Below are 21,489 nucleotides of genomic sequence, written 5' to 3' on the forward strand. Positions count from 1 at the left end.
AGTCTTGCTCAAGTTTGAATCATTCTCACCTAATCTAAAATGTATCTCCTGGTCTTAATTGAAGTGCAGAAGGAGTGAGGGAGAAGTAATTTAAAACCTGATCTCTTTGCTACTCGTGTGACGTGCTGCAGCCTCAAGACAGTATTATGTGTTTAGTCTGGCATTAAGATACAGTGCGTTTGGTCAGGCTTCAGGCCCAATGAAATGACAGGGAAAAAACTTAAATTAATTAAACTTTATATTCTGGGAATAACATCAGTTACAAATCAGGGAATTGGGGACAGGTAATTCTCTTACAAATTAATAAAAACAAACTTTTTATATGCACCCAGCTGTGATTCGGGTTTACTCTATTTAAAAGACGGACTTGAGATGGCCATGTAAAATGCTATGGTTTTGCTGTTTTAATTATAGAATTAAAACTGTGTCCAGCATCTTTTTACAGATGTGAAATTTCAGCAAATTTAAATGAACAATGGTGACAATGGTTTAATTGAGAAGTTTAATTGCCTCTAATTCTAAATTTAACCTGTGCTATATTATTTAAGGCTTTATTCAAATTAAGACACTACACTATGTGCAATTGCACATCCCCATTATAAGGAAAGTCCTGTATTTGCATTTTTGTACATGACAATGAAAACTGTCTGCCACAATATAAAAATGTGGATGCAATTTCATTTTTAGTGTCTAAACTGGTGAACAACTTGCCATATTGAAAACAGCTCATGCCTGGATTCATCTAAAAATAAAACTCCTTTGCCTTTTGAACGGTGACGAAGTCATTATACTGTAAGTTTAAGTTGCAGTGAGGGAAGATACTATTGTGCTAAATATATGAATATCACAAATACTAAGGACTTTATAAAGCTGGTGCAAAATGACATGTCATAACAGATTTCCTCTTGTTTTTTTCTGAATGGATTCTTGATCTGCTGTATTCTTAGTGATGCTGACTTTGCAAACTCACAGTAAGTAACGGATAGGCTTCAAGGTCAGTTTTATTACGCTATACTTACTGGGAATAGCAAACAAACAATAGTGGCAAACACATCCTCATGGCCTGCTCTATATAACAGGATAGTCATGTCACAGTAAGAGATATGTAATAAAAATGTATAGAAAGGTTATTCAGGAACAAAAACTGTATGAAACATCACATTTGTCTTTAGGGTTTCTTTTTCAGCACAATGAAAACATTTCTCAGTTCCCCTAACATTTAGTTCTGTTCCAGCAAGTATGTTGTGCATTACATGTGATGACTGATTGTAAATAGTGGGCTGTATTCTTGAGTACTTTTGAATTATTGCGTGTATTGTAGCTGTACATGCATATAGTCTATCACAGAAGGTAAGATATCTGATTATAGTGTGTTCTGGTATTTTTTTTTTAGTTCAGTAAAAAATTATTGAATGAATAGATGGAATGATGGATGACAAGTCTAGAATCAAGACACACTGGAACCCTGAATGTGTAATGTGTTCAAATGTGTGCTGGTGCACATTTATGTAAAGAAAAAAGTTATGTGTAAAGGTTGGTTAATGTTATTGGATGCTGTTAAATGTCTGCAACAAGATATTTTTTTTCTCTTTTCTAAAACAGTGACAATATTTTAATATTTCTTTTAATATTCACTCTGTGGCAGTGTGAGATTTTATAATATAATAAGCTGCAGGTTTCTGAGAACATTTTGAATATCAGGGTGTGATATATCTTTGCTCAAATATGTCTGTATTCAAATGCACACTGGAGTCTTGAGGAATACATTTCTCCATTTGTTGATAAGAGATTCGTGTTTAGTGATGCCTGAAATGATTTCCATCCACACGGTGAGCCTGAAAGGAAGACAGTGGGTGAGAGCAAGTGGGCAAGAGAGAGAGAGAGAGAGAGAGAGAGAGAGAGAGAGAGAGAGAGAGAGAAAGTGCAGACAGAAAGTTAGCAAGGAGAGATAGCCCACTGGGATGCATAAAGAGGTAAGTGAATGAGAAATGGCAAGAAGTAGAGGTGAAAGGCACACAAAGACACAAAAAGCTAAAATGAAAAAAAGTGTGAACTAGAGCTGAGTTACAGTAAAGTTTTAACAGCAGATACTCACTGAATCCATTATTACTACATATGTTTATTCCTCTGTTTCTGTTGCTCCTGCTTTTGTCGTCCAAGAGAACTTTAGCGTAGACCAACGACTTTCATAGTTCTCTGATTCGGCTCTAAGTAGGTGTGTGCCATTCCCACCATCGAGGGCAAGCCAAGAAGCAAGCAAGGACAAAGAGAAAGACAGACAGAGATACACTGAGACATGTTCTCAGTGACTGGAGGTTTTTCAGGAAGGCTGTAGAGGAGAAGGAAAACAATGCTTTATTTGAATGGGGACAGGAAATTGCAGGGTCAAAACAAGGGGTTAGCAAAGCTGATGAAGCTACAGCAGCGTGATTATGACATTAAGACCGAGGCTTCCTTCCTGTGTGTGTAATAGGCTCCTACTGGTGTAATAAACTGATCGAAGGACATAAGTTAGTTTCTCTCCAAAAATAGCCTGGACACTGTGGGCACCAATAAAGTGTCATTCACAGCGCTGTTGCCAGGTGGTGAAAATAAAATTACCGTATGTCCCCAAACAACCATATTTTAGTCTAACCTGTATTACATATAAAATTCAATTCCCCTGTTCTTTCATCACTTTAATTACTGGATAGTAATTTAAGGCCACAAGACTGTGGATCTGCGTTGCTACAGTACCTAATATTCCTCAGTTAACCCCTTAAGATCTATTAATTTATCTTTACCATTTTGTTTCATTGTGATTACTGAATGTGATTACACTTGTCGAATGACTGCATAATAAACTGACATCAACAGGTTAATTGTGTAGGGAATTATGTAACACTGTTAATCCTTATCTTAACAATGAAGATTGTTCTCATTACTATTTAGAAATGTGTGAACCATGATCTTTGGGAAAGACCACAAATGTATTATTCTGGTAAAATCTCCAGTACTCAAACCAAATGAAATAAGAAAATCCTTCAATACAGACAGAATAATGTATAAAACAGGCCACACAGCTCCTAGATGGATTGAATTTATATCATTAAACAGAAGCAGCACCAAAATAACAAAATACATTATTAGGCTTTGGCTGATTTATTTCTTGGTTAGAGTACTTATTGTTATGTACTTATTGTTGAAAGTGTCAGGTTACGCATAGTGAAATGCCATTTGGCTAATTATTCTAAGCCGCTTCAATGACACATCCATAACATCATCTGTGTGACTGAGAAGGTGGCTGTGAAATACAATAGCAGGTGTAATGAACATGCAGAAGATGCATTACCGTCTTTAATTCCGCATCCAATTTTCAAAATGCCATTGGATGAGAAACTAGATATAGTACATTCATCTGTTAAAAGTAAGAGGTTAAAAAATATCTATTTATTTTAGTTTAATTAAATTTCGTTTTTTAAATTCAATTTTAACAATTTTCAAAAATCTTTGACTGTACATATTCAAGTGCAATTCTGTAAACCCAAGCTTTTAACCCTGTAAAACCCAAATATTGAAAAAAAAAATAACTAGAAATAATAAGAACAAAAAATTTGTATATTGTTTTAGGAGGCCTCTGATGTAGAAATTAAAGATTTTTCAATTTTTTTTTTTACATTTTAGTAAGTTTTTAGGGAAATGTTGTAATATTGCAACGTTGGGCTCTGCTAGGAGCAGAATCTCTGTATTTGTACTCACTTTGTCTGAACAGATATGCAGAGCATTTAAGCATGCTTTTGCAGGGTTGATTGCTTACTTTGCCCCAACAGTATATATCATGAGTAATATTCACCCAGAATCATATTTTGTATGAATAAGCATTTATCAATATAAATATTGAAAAAAATATATATAAAAAACTTTTTCTTCTGTCACGTTCAGTGTGGTTTGAAGTCTGTGATTAATTGCAGTGATAGTCCCTAAAACAGTTCTTTTCTTCTGAGAAGCACAGGCGAACATTGTACTTGCTACACAGTGTGTTTGTGTATCCATTATTGCAGTAAACTGAAAGAATAGACTAACTGAAAGATAGATCTAAGTATTATCCATCAAAGTATTATCAGTTCAATGCAAATGCTAATCAAAATTACACTACTACAGTACATTCAAACAATTCTCTCTGGATGGCCTATTATGCTATCTACTGTACTTATCATACTAAAAGGAACACATGCATCCCCCATATCACAGGTTCATATTCAACTTACAATTACAGTATAAGCATCAGGGCAGTTTCCGAATTCATTATAGTGTTAACATCAATTCCTCTTTGCCAAAGCCAACACATGATCAATGATGGAGACCCCAGTGCAGAAACTGGCTACAGCAACATAAGTTCAAAGCCATTGCCAGGAATCTTGTGTATCTCCAGGCTGTCCATGTGGGGCAATCCTCAGCAGCAGCAATCAGCCTTCAAGTGATGAGACTCCTATCAGAAGTAGGGCATTGGGATGGATCAGGCTGGACCGGAGAGCAGAAGCCGTCAGGATCAGTGGATCACATTAATTTAAGAGCTTTTAAGTTTTCACTGTTTTGTGCCATTAGGTTTTCTTGAGCCTGAATCATATGTTTGGAGATAGACTTCCACAAGTTTCTCACTTTAATTTCTGGCTGATGTCTCAAGGTTTTGCTTCAGTGTTTCTTGCTAATGTTCCATCCCACTGAAGCCATCTATCTGTATACATCTAAGTGTTTCCTCCCTTTTCCTCCCTGTAAAAGCACCCTCACAACATTGTGCTGCCTCCCCATGCCTTACAATCAGGACGGTGTTCTTCAGATTAAAAGCTTCATTCTTTTTCCTCCATATATAGCTCTGAAGGTTAATGCATGGTCCATTTGTGAGAACTCCCTCCAAAAGGCTAAGTTTCCGTCTGGGTGATAAACCTGCATACTTCATTCTTGCTTTTTCATTCAAGCACTACAGCCTTTCATGCCATTATGAATTAAAGTGATACCTCGAGATACGAGTGCATTGACATACGAATTTTTTGAGATACGAGCTGTAATTCGACCAAATTTTTGTCTTAATATACGAGCAAATTTTTGAGATACGAGCATCCGAGCCGCCGCTGCCGAAACAAAGATCCCCAACAACCACGTGTGCTCTGTTTCCCCACCTCAGCTTCCCGCGTCTCACTCGGTTAAAGCCGCCTTTCCACTGCACACGACAAACGACACTCGATAAACAGGAAGTCATTCATTTCCTATGGAGAGTCGCAAAGGCGCTACGTGAGGTGCCGACCATCTGCGGGTCCGTAATTTTGATCCGTTTTGAGCGTTGGAACCGTAAAAACATTTGAACTTGTGCGACTACACCGCATCTGATATGCCGACCGGACAGGTTTTTATTAAAATGACCGGCAGATGTTAGTGAGGAAAGAGTGACAAAAAAGGCAAAAACAAGTGAAGAGAAAAGCGCTGAAGAAAATTAAGCAAAATTAATGTAAAGAAAACAGAAATTGTAGCAATTAAGTTCAGTTAAGTTAAGAGAATTTCAGTTCTGTCAGGACCACTTTGTCAAATGAAAATTTATTAGATGATATGCATACAGTTAGTGTTGGCGGTATGGTTCTGTTCTGGACAAAAATCCACGCGCCCGTCCGTGCGCATGCGTGGTCAGAGCACGGAGAGCAGCGAATAGAATAGAATAAACCCCCGTATAACAGAACCACTAATCATGCATAGTATTAGATATGCTCGCTTACGCGTTTTTGGAAAGTAATAAATGAATGAATGGATAAATAAATAATTAAATAATTTGAGAGAGAGGGAGAGAGAGAGAGAAATATGTGGAGATTTATGACGTAAACTGGTACAAGGAACACAGGTTCCGGCATGGTGGAGTCGGGGTTGGAGGAGGGAGTTTAGATCGCAGCAGCAGCGAAGCGCTAGAGCGGCTCTATGAATGGGAATTTAAATGGTCGGGTAATATGGATGTCGTAACCGGATTGTTGTGCGTCGTGGACAGCTGATTAACAGCTCATGCACGCTTGACGACGTGGCCTGCCAGAACTAACGCGATGCTTGATTTAAGTTCGTTAATTTTATTGAAGTTTAGTTAAGTTCCATTTAAGTGTAAAGTAGCATTAAGAGTGTACAGTAGCGAGTAAGTGAACAAAAGCGAAAGTGTACATACGAGACAAAATTCCTCCTCTTTACTCCTCCCTCAACCTCCGTGCGCATCTTCCGTAAAGTAAAACCAGCTTATTTTTTTAACATTCTTTTATTACTGTATGTTTGTATACAATATTTGTCATTTATAAACACAGGTACTGTACATTTTTCATATTCAAAACACATAAACAAAACAACTGGAGTGGAATTTTGCGAGCTGGAACGGATTAATGGGATTTCAATTCATTTAAACGGGAAAATTGTTTTGAGATACGAGCAATTTGAGATACAAGCAAAGTCACGGAACGAATTAAACTCGTATCTCGAGGCATCACTGTAATTTGTTCCTGCCTCCTCAATACTGCAGGATCTACTGTACATGCTATTTGTGTTTCACAATTTTTTTTTAATTTGCCTATAGTTGTTTATAGAGCTGTAGTTGTTGGGTCCAAATTGATTCAAACAAAAAGGAGAACCTTGAGGAAGCTCACTTTTTTTTCTGATGTCTAGACTGAGTTGTTTGGATTCTCCCATGGTATCAAGGGCAAAAAGGCACTGACTCTAAAGGTAGGCCCCATTACAGCCGCAGGCACACCGCCAAATAAAGGCCCAATCACACTAGACTTTTGGCATTAAACATTTATTTGACGATCGCTGCAAACATAGGCGGCAAATATTCAAAATATTTGTATCGTCAGAGATTTAACCAACTAATGTGTCTAAGTTGATGGATCTACAGTAAACCCTACTATAGACTCATGCTTATTTTATATTACCCAGTATACTCAGTATCCTCCATGTTGGATTTTTTGAAGAGGTCATGCAGTGACGTGTCAGTTTTAGGTTGGTCACACGTCTTCATTTGCAGGATAGAGTACAACAAACTCTTAAATGAATGCAGCAAAATGAGCTTGTGTTTCAAATCTCCAGCATTCACATGCAAGTGGATGGAAGTCAATGGAATAAAAAGTGTAGTGTGACCAAGTATAAACTCCTAATTATGACAATTGGCTTCTAAAAGTCATTAAATCAATTTCTGGAGTCTTCCAGATGTCAATTAGACAGCCAATTAGGGTAATGTAAACTTATGACCTACTAGAATTCTGATATAGTGAACTAATGCTGATATATAGTGTCTCTAATCAATTGGTTTATGATTATAGTTTATAATTTTAGCATTTGATTTCAGTGTTGAGCTTCGGTACTTTACATGAACGATTACTCAGGTTCTATAGATTAACAATCACAGCATATTTTAGCTGTGGAATTATGGAATTAAGTTGTACAAAGGGCTAAATTATTATTTTTTTTAGATCTACTGAAGAAACAGTTATTCACAGTATTTTGTTATTATGGAGAATTTTGTTTTGCTTTCTGTTCCTTTGATGTGGATATATTTTTATTGAGAACATAAAATATGAATACTGTTTACACAAGAAATATCAGTATTACTATTAATAATGACAGCTCCCTGGTTTGAGCATGAGCTTCTGTGTGGAATTTTGTATGTTATTCCGTGTCACAAGAACTCCATGGCCCAAAAAATTTCAATTCCCAAAAATCCGTTCACACTTCCTTGCTCAATTCTCTGATCAGTGTTCAAGTTCAAGATTGTTTTTTTGCTTTGCTACTGTGTTGTTTGATTTGCTTCCTTATTATGGTTTTTGACCATTTGGACTGGATTTTTGACATTGTTTTTAACTTTCAATTTTGTGTTGTTTGCCTAATGTTAGTGCTGTATTTATTTAGACTTGCCTACAGTGTCACTAGTCCGATCCTAGCCAGATATCCATGTGTGGGTTGGATTGGCTACACAAATTTGCCTCTTGATGAATGATGATGCTGAATAAGTGGGAGAATGTGTGTGTAGGTTCCTGTATGGTGGCTGGCATCTAGAATTTAACTGCTACCCACTGTTTTGGGGATAGGATCATAATCATAATGTTTTGTTTTTATATTTATTTTAATTACACCAGTGCACCTGTCATTTACAGTACTTATGGAATTGCTTGGTTAAGCAATGCTGGGAAATAAATGATCTGATCATTGATCACAGACAGATCACCCGCTCTGCTCACTGGCTCCAAATTTCTGATATTCCCTGTGAATTATTAACTACACACAGTTTGCTACATGCAGTCTGAGCCTTGTTTCTTGTTGTTGTTGCCTGTGTATCTAATCCTGAAACAAAGTGTCCTCTGATGTGCTTCTGTTTGTCTTTGAGCAAAATCGAACGAGAATTCTGATTAGATGCTGGACACCATGAAACTTACATCAGTCAAATTCATAGAAATCAAAATGAATAGATGGGAGAAATGCCATGTTATTGTTGTTAGTTATTAATATTTCTCTTATCATTTTTATTTTATTTATCAGAAAGAGAGCAGTGACTATCTATATCAGAACCTTTAGGAATTTGCTGATTTTCTTATGATTGTTTTGGCCAAAGATAATTGATATTCCTGCTGCTTTTTTTTTTTTTTTTCAAAATTACTTGGAAAGAATCCTACTTGAATTGGGAAAATTTGCAAGCGCACGATTCTTCTTTTAGCTATATTAATGTTTGACCCATGGAAAACAACGATGGCTTTGGCTAAATGTGTGTTGAGATGTCACTTGATGTGTCTTTGCCCAAATCTGTAAAAAATCTGCAGTAATTTTGAAAAAGTTGGCTTGATTTTGCTTTAACAGCTGTTATTGCATAACCTTGAAATCCTGCCCAATAAACGTTTTAAACTATAAAAAGAGAAGGACAAAATGACCTGATAATGCAAGTGAATTTAATTATTCCTGATCATTAGTGTTTATTGTCCTCTCATTATGTAAATTCACTCCATTTCCTTATTCAATTAAGTATTCTGGACTATTTTTGGCTTTAAAACATAATGTCGTGCACCACTGTCCAAAATTGTTTCTTGACATTATTAAATTATGGTTGACTGTATGTTTAGTAGCAGCAAGCCATATTTAGCTCGGACGGGATGTTAATGGCAGAGCTACTAGCAAAAATGTCTCCTTATTAAAAACCTAATGGGCCAAAGGTTAAATCTGTCTGTAAATCTTATGGCTAGAATTTAAACAGTGCTACAGATTCTGCCAGACTCTGCCAGAAGGAAACATCTCATGAATTCCTCCTCTTACAGTGTTTCCTGGTTTATCCTATGTATTGTAATTTGCCTTGATAAATAATACACAGAGCATCCACACTTGAGTCCTGATTCCGTCAAAAATCAAAAATGTTTGTGTCTAGCATGTTAAGCGCTACTGTACTTGTTCTGTTTTTTGCAAACTTATTTGACTGTTATCTATGTCACTCTGTCTTGTTTTTACATAATCACACTGCTATATTTGCAGCTTTTGTTCTTGGTCATTATGTGTTCTTTTGTCTTTGTTTCATTGGTTCATGTCCTTGGTTCACGGTTCATGTATCATGCTTGATACATGCTTGATAAATGGATAGCATGTGTATTTTCTCAGTTATTTTTTTTTTTAAATAATGTGATTTATTAAAACCTTCATGTGCTTGTATTTCCTCCTATTTGTCCTAAATGATGACATCAGCCTCCCACTTTCAAATGCCAAAAAACAGGCTGTGCACATGGTAATTACTGTCCTCTTTGACATATGATTTCTTTGTGACACTTATCACCATGTCTTGCATTGTGGAATATTGTTCAGCTGTTTCTCTGGTTTGTCATTGCCAGCCCTCAATAGCTGTGAAACCAAGATGTGACTAAGACTAGTTGTGATGGTGCCTACAGTATGTAGCAGCTGATGTTTAGGTGAAAAAAAGCACTGGTAGGCCTGCTTACAGCTAAAATATGATGTGACCACTTGAAGTCAGTGATGATGGAGAAAAGCTGAAATTATGAACCTTCTCCACAGCACCTGCTGTGATGTAAAGGAGCATGTGATCAATTCGTAATTCCTCAAATCAATGAAGGGCTTTTTAGGCACCCTGACACTGGGAGACAAATTACTGTCCTGACACTACACTGTCAAGAGTCTTGACCTCCTCCCTGTAAGCTGTCTCATTATTGTTGGGGGTCAGGTCATCTCTGACAGTGTCTTCTGTATATTTTATAGTGGGATGAGAGCTGTGTCTGGCTCCTTAGTCATAGGATAACTAAGATAGGAGTAGTAGACTCACACACTACATTTTGGGGTGCATGTTTTGAGGATATGTGTGGAAGAAATGCTACACTTATTCAAGTCAAATCAAGTCAAAATTGACCATATATAGCTGATGCAGTACACAGTGCAATGAATCAGTGTTCCTTCAGGACCTAAAGGGCTAAAGAGTAAAAAAAAAATAAACTACTGACATACAGTGGTCTGCTTGTAAGAAAGTCTAAGTATTTGGTTAGAAAATAGTAGTGCTGAGTCCCACATCCAACACTTTGAGTATTAGTTTTGATGGAACAACATTGTTGAAAGCCTGACTATAATATCTGAGTGTAGCAATTTTCCATGTCCAAATTTAATTTGCTTCTGGCACCTAATTAAAGCAGAGTGAGTAAAGCAGAGTTTGAACAATATTGAAGAAGCAGAATTGCCAGGCTGGTAATGCAAGAGATCAAAGTGACAATATCAGGGCAAGAAACACACTTATAATAACTTCCACGTTTCCTTAAAGATTATTTTTCACTCACATTCTTGCAAGTTTTCATATTTTCATCTATCATTTTTCATCATGCTAAAATGATTAACACTTTGCATTACACTGTAAAAAGTTAATTGTAGTGATTCAACTTTAAGCTTTTATCCCAAGATATGAATAATAAACCATACAATCTTGTGCAGAGACATGTAAAGGGGCACAGTGCTTTTCTTTTGACAGCTCCCAGGTAAAATAGAGCTCTCATGGTTTGTAGGTCAGGGTGCGGATGGGAAAAGGTTCTAAGAGCATCAGAAATGAGACACACACACACTGGATATCTCCATGGCAGGAATATAGTGTTCAAACACCAAATGCATAGCTTCTAATTCTCACTGTTTCTGATGTTACCTCTGGTGTTATGAGTACTGTATATTAGTTGTCTGATAGTCTAATAGCTTATTAGTAGCATGGTTTTATATTGCTACATAGCAATTGAATTGAGATAATAGAGATAGTAAAATCGCATTTTTGGTGCATCAAGTTTCACTGAAACACTCCAACTCCTTGTCAGGTAGTGGTTATGGAGGTGGAAGCAAATGAAGGTGAAAAAACAGAAATATAAACAGATGTTATGAGCATAGGGCAAGGAACATATAGACTATTAGCGATTACATGGCAACAAAAGCTTGACAATGAGACATAAACAGTTCAAAACTTGTGTTACTAAACACTAAAAACAGTGATACTAATAAAGGGAAACATATGAGTAACCATTGAGGCCCCTTGGTCATATGATGTGCTGTGGCAAATGGGTAGTGTAGTTCTCTGCCATAATGGCAGTAAAATGACATTCATAATTCAACATAAATTAACACACACACACACAAACACACACACACACACACACACACACACACACACACACACACACACAATCAATACATAAACACAAGCTGGAGACTAGCTCTTGCTTTTGTCTAGTATGATTATTATTTATTTGTTTGTTTGTTTGTTTAAGCTTGCTAACATTAGCTAGTTAGCTAGCATTGTGCTACAACTCTGCTTTAGCTAACTTGATTTGGGTTGTTTATGATTAGCTAGCTATCTAGTCTCAATATAATATTACACAGCTAGTTATTGTGGTTCTGAATAAATTTGTTTTACAGTAAAGTTTGCACTTTAATTTGCCCATTTGTCAGCCACTATCCATTTCATTTTAAATTCCACATGAACTGAAAATAAATAAATAAATAAATAAATAAATAATCTGATTACATTTAAAAATTTCCATGACATTTATTCATTTGAACATCTACAATGAACATCTATTCTTAAAGCACAAAGGAGCATGTGAGCCATGAGCACATTAAAGTGATGAGCAATTACATTGGTCTTAATATTAATAATATAATAATATTAATATTATTTCTGTCTTTAGCTTCTACTAAAATAAATATGCTCTAATGACCAGCTAAAAATTTGACCATGATAACATTGTATTAGCCAGTCAGGAAACTTCTGTTCAAGGAGATTACCTTCCTGTCAAATTATACAGCACATTCTCTGACACCTTTTACAAGAATAGGCTATAAATTAAAAGGAATTGAATCACAAGCTTGATGGAGTAGAATAAGGAAAAGATTAAGACAGTCATTGATATAGCTTATGAAAGGATTGTCAAAAAATGCTGATGTCATACAAAAATGTTTTGGGTCTGGGGATCCACTTGGGTTTAGCAAATTAATAAATACGTTTGGCATAGGAAAATATCTTAAATCAACAAGGGAAAACCCATGAACTCAAGAGAAGTAATATGTATGATGGAGCTTTGGCTTGAATTACACATGGTTGTCACTTAAACAGACATATGGGTGGGATAAATGAGAGAAATTGACTTCTATTATAGCACGTATTTTTTGCTTACTGCAAACATAGTCAGCAAGTCTGCAGGAACTGATGCCATGTTGTGTATAGCACTAAAGATGGATTGACTTCTTGTTGAACACTTCATTTCTGAAAAAGCTGTGTAGGCTTACAGAGAGCATCAACGTCCTCTCTATCTAACTATAACCGCTATCCGCTTTGTTTTTGCACACCTACACATGAATATATGAATCTGTGTAAGACTTCACATTGCACAGACTACTACTGCCATTGGTTTATTTGAGTATGGAATCCAAAACTAATCCAGGGTTTCCAACTTGGCTGTTTAACTTAATTAATAACAAGGCTAGGGTCCAATAAATGGGAAAGATTTATTTTGCTTACTCAGTTACAATGAATCCCAAATTAAATACTAAAAATTGTAGAGTCACACCATAAACATTACCCACGAAAGACAACAATCCCATAAATTACCAAAATGCACACATTCACTGTCATGAATGAGAGTCAAATGTTAGGATGCAAATGCTGGGCTTTATTAAACAAAAAAAAAAGGCAAAATTAATGGAATAACCAAAATAATCATGAACTAGGCAAAAGTATTGGAACAGATAGAAAATTATAAGTAGGAAAGAAAAAAAATAATAGAACAGGTACAGCATTTCAAACTGTCTGGCAACTTGTGTCAAAAACAGACACACGTTAATAGGATCAAACGGGTATATAACAGCTAGTTAGAATCAAAGGCGGAAAACCAAACAGAGATCAAAAAACAGAAAAACACAGAATTATTTAAACAGGCTAAATAACATAATGGACCAAAGGAACAGAGCGAATACCTCACAACAAGGATCTTAGTCTACAAAAGAAACATACATAATAGAACACAGGTTAATGCAATTAAAAGACTGCTGACAATGAGCGTGGGAGTGCTGGGGATTCACATTCTTTTACAGGCCTGTATTTAAAAATAAACAAACAAACAAACAAACAAAAAGCCATAGAACACAATCATGAGCAATGTGGAAATCTTACATGTACAAGAATAGCAGTGGAACCTTGCTCTATTACTATGATGCAATCCAACACTGAATTTCTATACAAGTGGAACCATCACAGTGAAATGTTTATCATTTTTTAATTAAAAAACAATAAAATAAGTGCTTGTTTAAGTTTAAATTTAACTTTAGGAAGAGTTAGGCCTTTTTAAACAAGTAATAAACAAGTAGAAGTTTACTCATGTTGCTGTTTATGACAATAATTTGAAGCAAGTCTAAATTCTGTGCCACTGTTCTATTAAACCTGTTGACATCTTAAGAAATTATTGTACCTGAATATAAACTGGCCTCTTTATCATAGCAACACAGAAAATATGAGTTTTATTATTTTTACAGAACAAAAGCATCTTAATGAACAGCACTCATACTCATCTACACTTACAGTAGGGCAATATAGAATAAACAGTTCCTGTCTCAGTATACACTTAGGAGGTGGGAAGAAACTGGAGAATCTAGTGAAAACCCACTCGGACATGGGGAGAATCAGTGGTTTTTCACCACAATTCACCACTGTGCCAGAACATTACTGTGCATTATTCCTAGAAAACGTTCACTGGACACCAGTTTGCATTTTTGTTGTTTACTCACTATATTCTCGCACTTACTCATCTAATTATGGATGCTCTGCTTATCATAACGACTTTGCTACATATCAGTTGTTATCTCTTGTCTAAACTTTCATTTACTCAGCATACTAGTGTTTATACTTTAATTTTAATACTTTTTATTGTGTACATTTATTTTACTATTCTTGATTATTTCTCCTTGCAAGCACTATTTTTGCCTCTTACCTCTAGGGTTCTGGGTTTGTGTAATTTGCATGTTCTCCTCATGTCTCAGAGGTTTCCTCCAGGTACTTCAGTTTACTTTCTCAGTCCAAAGACATGCAACTGAGATCTCTAAATTGTCCATAGTGTGTGAGTGTGTGTGCGATTGTGTGCCATTTTATCTTATATACTATAGACTAATATCCTGTCCAGGCTGTACAATGTCTTGTGCCTCAAGTCTCCTGGGATAGGCTTCAGATTCCCTGTGACCCAGCATGATAAACGGTAGAGAATGGATTGATGGATGGATTGATGGATAGAACACTATTCTTTTACTGCTGCTGCTGTAATGTGTGAATTATATGAAACTCTATACAGACAGTGACCTGAGCTGAGGATTGGACAGGGGACCTTGGAGCTGGAGGCTGGAATGCTAACAGCTGTGTCACTGTAACACCCTAGATGCTGGATGTTGTTTATAAAATAGCAACAGGAAAAGCCTTGTCATGTTCTAATAGCAACCAGACAAAACATACAATGCAATTTATTATTTAAAACATTTGCAAAATGTATGCAGCAGTTAAATTTGGCATGAAGATTAAAAGACAGTGGTCAGAAAACAGAGCGCAGAAACACAAAAGGCATCATTAAATGAATAATAAAGCAGCTAGAGCTCAGACTACATATTGGTTAAAAAGTGACAAAACTGAGGAGGTTATATGAATGAAGCCAGCAGGCTGTGGTCACAGATTGAGTTTGTGATGTATTTGAATTTTGGGAGTGATGACAGGAGGGCTGTCTTTAATGTGGCTGATTATGATCAGGCCCACTGTGGTGGTAAAGTCCAGCTCAGTGGATGGGTTAATCACTTGAGTTATTAGAGACTTGAGCTCCCCACATTCTCTGATTACATCTCACAGTGGGTAATGAATAGAAGTGCTGTCTTTGGCAGTCTTCACTCATATTGGCTTACCTCAGTGTGACCTGCCAGATGGATGATACAGGAAAAGACAGCTTGATGGTGAGAGAATTTGGTATACTATTAACTCTAAATAAAATAACATATTTAGGAATATAATTAAGGAATTAAATTACTGTAAATAACATACTTGGTATTTCTTGTGGTACCCCTGTATACGCACATGACCATGCAACATATCTACATGTAAATTTAGTATAAAATAAAATTAAAAAGACCTGGATAGCTCATAACTACTACTGAGATTAAAAGTTGACCCAAACACATGGATTACAGGCTATCTAGTAATCTAGGAATATTTTGAACATTATATTGTAATATAATATATTAATATTTAATTAATGCTCTACTCCATATAATTCTGTATTATTAAGCAACATATCTGATACTTTTAGGATATTTTATCTAAGCAGGTCATCCTAAATAAAGTCTCCTGTTTTGATACGATGCTTTTTTTGCAGGTGTGAATGTTTAAAATAATACTTTTCTGATCAATGAAAGGATGTGACTGAAAAACGCAGAATAACTACACCTATGAATCAGTGACTGGAGTGTATAGAGGGACTGTAATTTGCCAAATTATATCATCAATCTTTATTTGTTCCACTTCCAAACACCCTTCCTTTCACCTCAGGAAGTGTATTGTGCAGTAAAGCAACTTTGGCAATGTTTGATAATGAATGTGTTCACACTATTATTTTCTCTACCCATATTTAAAGCCTGGAAGATGGCCCTGCTTGTTATCAGGTAGAAAAAAAACAATGACAACTGTGAGTTAAAATACATTTTTTAATGCTTATTAAATTCTATGTTAGTTTATTCCATTCTAACCCTCTTGGTAGGCTGTGGTTTTCATTTTCAATAAGCAATGCATTTAGATGTGGCCACATTTAGATGTCTGCGATTTGATGAGTCCATTTGGATCCTAATCTTATTGGTGGCTTGGTGCCGTACATGTGGCAGTCTATTTGGTAACTGCCACCACTGTTGGCAGTTATTCTTAATGGCTTGCTTTAGGGAATCAGCTTACATTTGCTGTTTGATGTATAAAGTGGATATTACAGTGACTGCATTATCCATAATGATCTTCAAAAAATGTAGGCTCAGGGAAAGGTTAACTTATCTACCCAAATAGTACACAATATGCTGTTAGAAATGTGCCTACATTTAAGGGTTAGCAAACCAACTTATTTATTGGACACCAAGATAAACTAAGAAAATAAATATATAAATAAATACATTTCAGAATAAAATAAGAAAATCTCAAAAAGCTATTCTCCATTTGAGAAAATGTTTATAAATGATTCTAATGTTTTTGTAAGTGCTTAGGAAAGAGGTAGGTGTTGAGTTTTTTGTCTGAAGACGGCCTGGGACCTGAGCTGTTCTGTAAGCCAGGGGAAATTCATTTCAACACCTGGGTGCCGAAACACAGCAGTCTTGATGCATGTCTTCCTTGTCTTGAGGGATGGTGGGTCACGTCAAGCTCTGACTAGAGGCTTGAAGAGAGCATGGTGCAGAGCGGGGTGTGATACTTGCCTTTAGGTAGGTGGGGGCTGGTACTTTTTTTGTATGCAAGCAGTGTTTGAGGCTGATGCAGGAAGCTACAGGAAGCCAGTGCAGGGAACACAGCAATGGGGTGGTTAGGAGAACATGGGGAGACTGAAACAGGTTACAGCAATTAACTACAGGGTAAGGAGAACGGAAGAAATTGACCATCTAATAAACGCAGAAGGAAAAAGGCAAGATAGGATCAGGTGAACTGGGACACTTTTATATTAAACAGACAGGTATATTTCTTGACTCTAATGTGTATAATTTTAGTGTGAATATATTCATTTGCTGCATGTTTATTTGTAGGTTTGGGGTCTTTGTTTGGTGTGAAGGTCTAAGTTCTGGAGTTTTATCTGTAGTGACTGTGATAAGAAGCATGTCACATCCCAAGTTAACACTCTTCCTTTACTAGTTTTGAAGAAAACAGATACATCTTCACAGTTGTGTGTGTGTGTGTGTGTGTGTGAGAAAGACAGAGAGAGAGAGAGTTATAAAGCTGGTGGTAAAGAGATTCACCAAGTGTGACACGCTGTTCTGAGCTTGTTTTTCTCCTTTTTTTAGTCTTAGCTGTATATAGAAAGCCAAAATATGATGTTTTCCCCCCACCATTTATTCTTGAGGGATTAAAGACTGATTGAAGCAGTGATGCTGACTAATGCCACATTTACACAGTTGTATTGACTTACACAGAAGCTCATATCTGCTTATGATTTTAAACTAGCTTTAGCAGCTTACTGCTGCCTTAGGCACAGTCAGTGCTCCAGGATGTGTGAATGGGAAAATATGTGGCACATAAAGCTGATTCACTCATCTTAAGTTTATTCTCACATCATTTACATTATGAAGGTTCCATCCACAGAGACAGCCTAAGACATCCAAAGCAGACAGTACAGAGAAAAGAAAAAAAAAACAAAATGAAAGCAGTAATCTCATTTGTCATCATGCACTGCCTGAATATGATCTGCCATCATACATCAAATACTGCAAAAGAGTAAATTAAATTTTGAATTTGAAAATGACTTCAGGATTTAGACCATTCCCAAAAGGACACATCTCTGGCTTGCTCTTAAAAATGCTTTTGTATAACTGAACCTCATTTGCTATTACTGTCATGTTTTATCAGCAACATAACTCAATTCTCCTACCTACAGATCCCACCAGGTTAACACTGAGTTTATTTCGTTCTCGATTTAGCCAGCATGAAAATGAAAGCTGTCATGTAGAACATATTGACTGCATTCATTGAGAGCAGACATCTTGTGTGTAGATTAGCATGTGGTGGCTTGTGCATTTTTAAAGAAATGTAATTTGTCTCATGTCTCAGTATTCAAAGATATGGCCTCTCCCAAAGGTAATGGAAGGGCAATTCTTTTGTTTTGCGATACACTGAAGACATTTTTATTTAAGATCAGAATTTCAGCTTTCATTTCATGATATTTATATCTAATTGCTTTCATCAATTTGGAACATGGCAACCATTTCTCAAGTGATCATAAATATTAGAACAAGTGTCCAACAGGTATTTCTTCATGTGGCTTCAACAGTAACTTCAACAGGTGTTGACCATCAGTGTTCTGTTAAATTGAAAGTTTAAACAATTAGTAGAAAATACCAACTTCAACAGGGCAGGGTATTACAAGACATTAGAAGACATTGAGAACAGAATTATCCAAACCACTCTTCAGCCACTATTCAAACCCTATTCACAATTTCACAAAGAAATACAGAGATGAGCCACAAAAGTTCTGAAATCAAGATTATCTTCATCAATCAAAGCTAGTGAAGGTATTGTCGTGGCTTGGGCTTGCATGGCTGCTTCTGGAACAGACACACTAATCATTATTGATGATGTAACTCATGATGGTAGCAGCAGAATATTTAGAAGTATACAGAAACATTTTGTGTGAAATAGAGAAATACTTCCAATCTAATATGGAGGGACCACACTGCCATAAGAAAGGACATAACATAAGAAAGGACTTTATCATGGGGAAGAAAGTGGACTTGCCATGTCAATCACCAAACCGTAACCCAATTGATCAATATTTCACACCTCCAGAAGAGGTGTCTGAAGAGAGAAACATTACAAAATAAACAGCAACTGAAACAAGCTGTATGACAAGACCGGAAAAGCATAGAATAGAAGAATATAACAGTTTGGTGATGTCTGTCAATCTCACTTGATTTAGTTATTGCAAGGAAGGGATATGCAACCTAATATTAAGTAGTGTGGACTTTATTTATTTTCCTTTTGTTGACTTAAATATAAGATGGTCTGCCACAAATTGCCAAGTTGTTTAACACATAAAGATGTAAATATGATGAGATAAAGAGAAAATCTGACACTTTCCCTCTCTTTTTCAGGTTGACAGCAGAGAGCTGTGAGTGAAGATGAGGAGGGCCTTGTGGCTGGTGAGGTGGTTGAGAATTGGGATTGTCCTGCTCATGCCCTTCCCTTACATCAGGGCTCAGGGAACAGAAGGTAAGCTTGAGAATCTCTCTTATCCTGAATCTTACAGTGTCTTCTATCTGTGTGTATGAAGAGGATGTGTAATTGCTATAATTGCATGTAATGAATATAAAAATATATATATAATATTACATACGATATACCTCTTTTTCCTCACATAATTTTGTGAGATTGATAAAAAAGTTATTTATCTCTGATCTCATTTTTTCTTTTGTATATATTTTATTTTTTTCCAAGACAGATGCATGCTATTTAAACACTGACCGAGTAGTGTAGGTTTAGTTGAACATCTTGTTAGTTTTTCTTCTCTTTGTTTAGACTAGTGTCACACATACTCAGTATCACTGTCAGTCTACACTGTCCTTAACACAGAACCTATTAGTGCTGAACTCTGATAAGGCTCCTGAAATAAAAAAAACTAATGATATATGAATTGCAATTCTAGTCTGCCAAGGACAAAATGACAACTGCAATAAAAGTCTAAAAGTGTTTCTGTGCTGATAGGAGGAAATGAGTTGGTGGGTGTGTGTAAACATTCTACTTTTGGCTGTTTATGACATTTTCTTCTTGTGTTCAATTATTGTCATTAATGTCCATATTTCTTTTGCTCACTAACAGTGACTCTTTACCAGAGTACAAACTTTAATTTATACAATTAATCCAAATGTACAGCATACAGTACCATCCTTCAGTCTTAATCATCTCCATCCTGTTTTTCTCTTGGAGTGTGTCTGTTTGCTTGTACAATGTGCTTGTACAAAAAAAGGAAGAAGAAAGAAATCTATCATAATATATTTTGAATTCTGAATTGTATTTATTGTTGAATATTTGTGGGTTTGTGAGTCATGAAGGAAAATGCGTAAAAGTTGTATATAACTCAACCCATTGGTGGGTTTAACTATAATATAAAATAATATAATATGTAATAACTTAATGTAAGACTAAACTGGGGTTGTACCAGGAAACTGGGGCAGCAAGCACATAAAGGAATATTTGGATCAATTATTTAACATCTTTCTTTCCTTAGCTCATCTGGGCTAAAATCAAGGAAACAACAGAGGAAACTCTAGGGTTTTCCCACTGGAAAAAAAAAAAATTAAGTAAAAAGATGAAATGAAAGTAGTGCTTCACTTAAGGTATGCTGGCCACAACACTGATTCAAATACAAAGTTTGCCCAGGCCATATATGCATGAATTCATTAGAATAAGATGGATGGATTGTTGGACAGATGGATGGATGAATGTATGGATGGATGGAGGGATGGATGGACGAACAGACAGATGAATGGTCTGGATGAATGTATCAGTCAAAATACCACCTTTGGTTTGTGTCATAAAGTGAGAAAATGGGTATCAAAATGTCACCTTTCCTGGCATATGAACATTATTAATGCTGTTTATTGGTACTGAGTATACAAACGAAGTGAAAGCAAACATGCTTGTTGAATTCAAAGCTCTCAATGAGTCATATGTAAACATGATAAATGAAGGAGATAAAAATGAATATATAAAAAGCCTTTATACACTACCTAAAATTGAACCAATTGCCTCTTGCATTTCCTCATAAAATAGCTCTGTCCCATCCAACCATGCTCATATTAACTTTTTCTGATTCCAAAAATGTCCCTCAAAATGAAATCTCAGTAATTACTTCTGTAAGAAGAAAAAGGTCGAGCAGATTTCATAGATTGTGCATGCACATGCTCTAGTGCATCATCTACAGTTCCTGCTCCCATGAGCATGCAGACACAGAGGGCAGTTTTCTAACCAAAGCCACTGTTTTAAAAGCAAAAGCATGTTGTGCAGTAAACACAAAGAACATTTACACAAGCAAAATAAGGAACTTCTCAGGAAGAAGACAAATTTTAGAAATTGTATTAGCAGCCAAAAGCAGCTACTAAATGAACTGCTGGGAACAGCAATGCCAAAGAGAACAAATACCATGGATAATAAATATCTGGAAAAATGCAGTTTAGCACAAAATTTGCACACACACAAATTGTGCCGCCAGAAGTGGGGGTCCATAT

General features: G+C 36.1%; 1 protein-coding gene across 1 annotated transcript in view; it reads left to right on the plus strand.

The window, feature by feature from the left end:
* The window catches only part of pcdh15a (protocadherin-related 15a), a 185,766-nt gene that overhangs the window by 2,939 nt on the left and 161,338 nt on the right, over nt 1-21,489 (plus strand). The window contains exon 2 of the mRNA XM_060872456.1: nt 19,357-19,474. Coding sequence (XP_060728439.1) covers nt 19,384-19,474 — 91 coding nt within the window. The 5' untranslated portion in view covers nt 19,357-19,383. The remainder of the gene's footprint in view (nt 1-19,356; nt 19,475-21,489) is intronic.

The sequence above is a fragment of the Tachysurus vachellii genome, chromosome 6 (assembly GCF_030014155.1).
Source record: "Tachysurus vachellii isolate PV-2020 chromosome 6, HZAU_Pvac_v1, whole genome shotgun sequence".
Classification (NCBI taxonomy): Eukaryota; Metazoa; Chordata; class Actinopteri; order Siluriformes; family Bagridae; genus Tachysurus; species Tachysurus vachellii.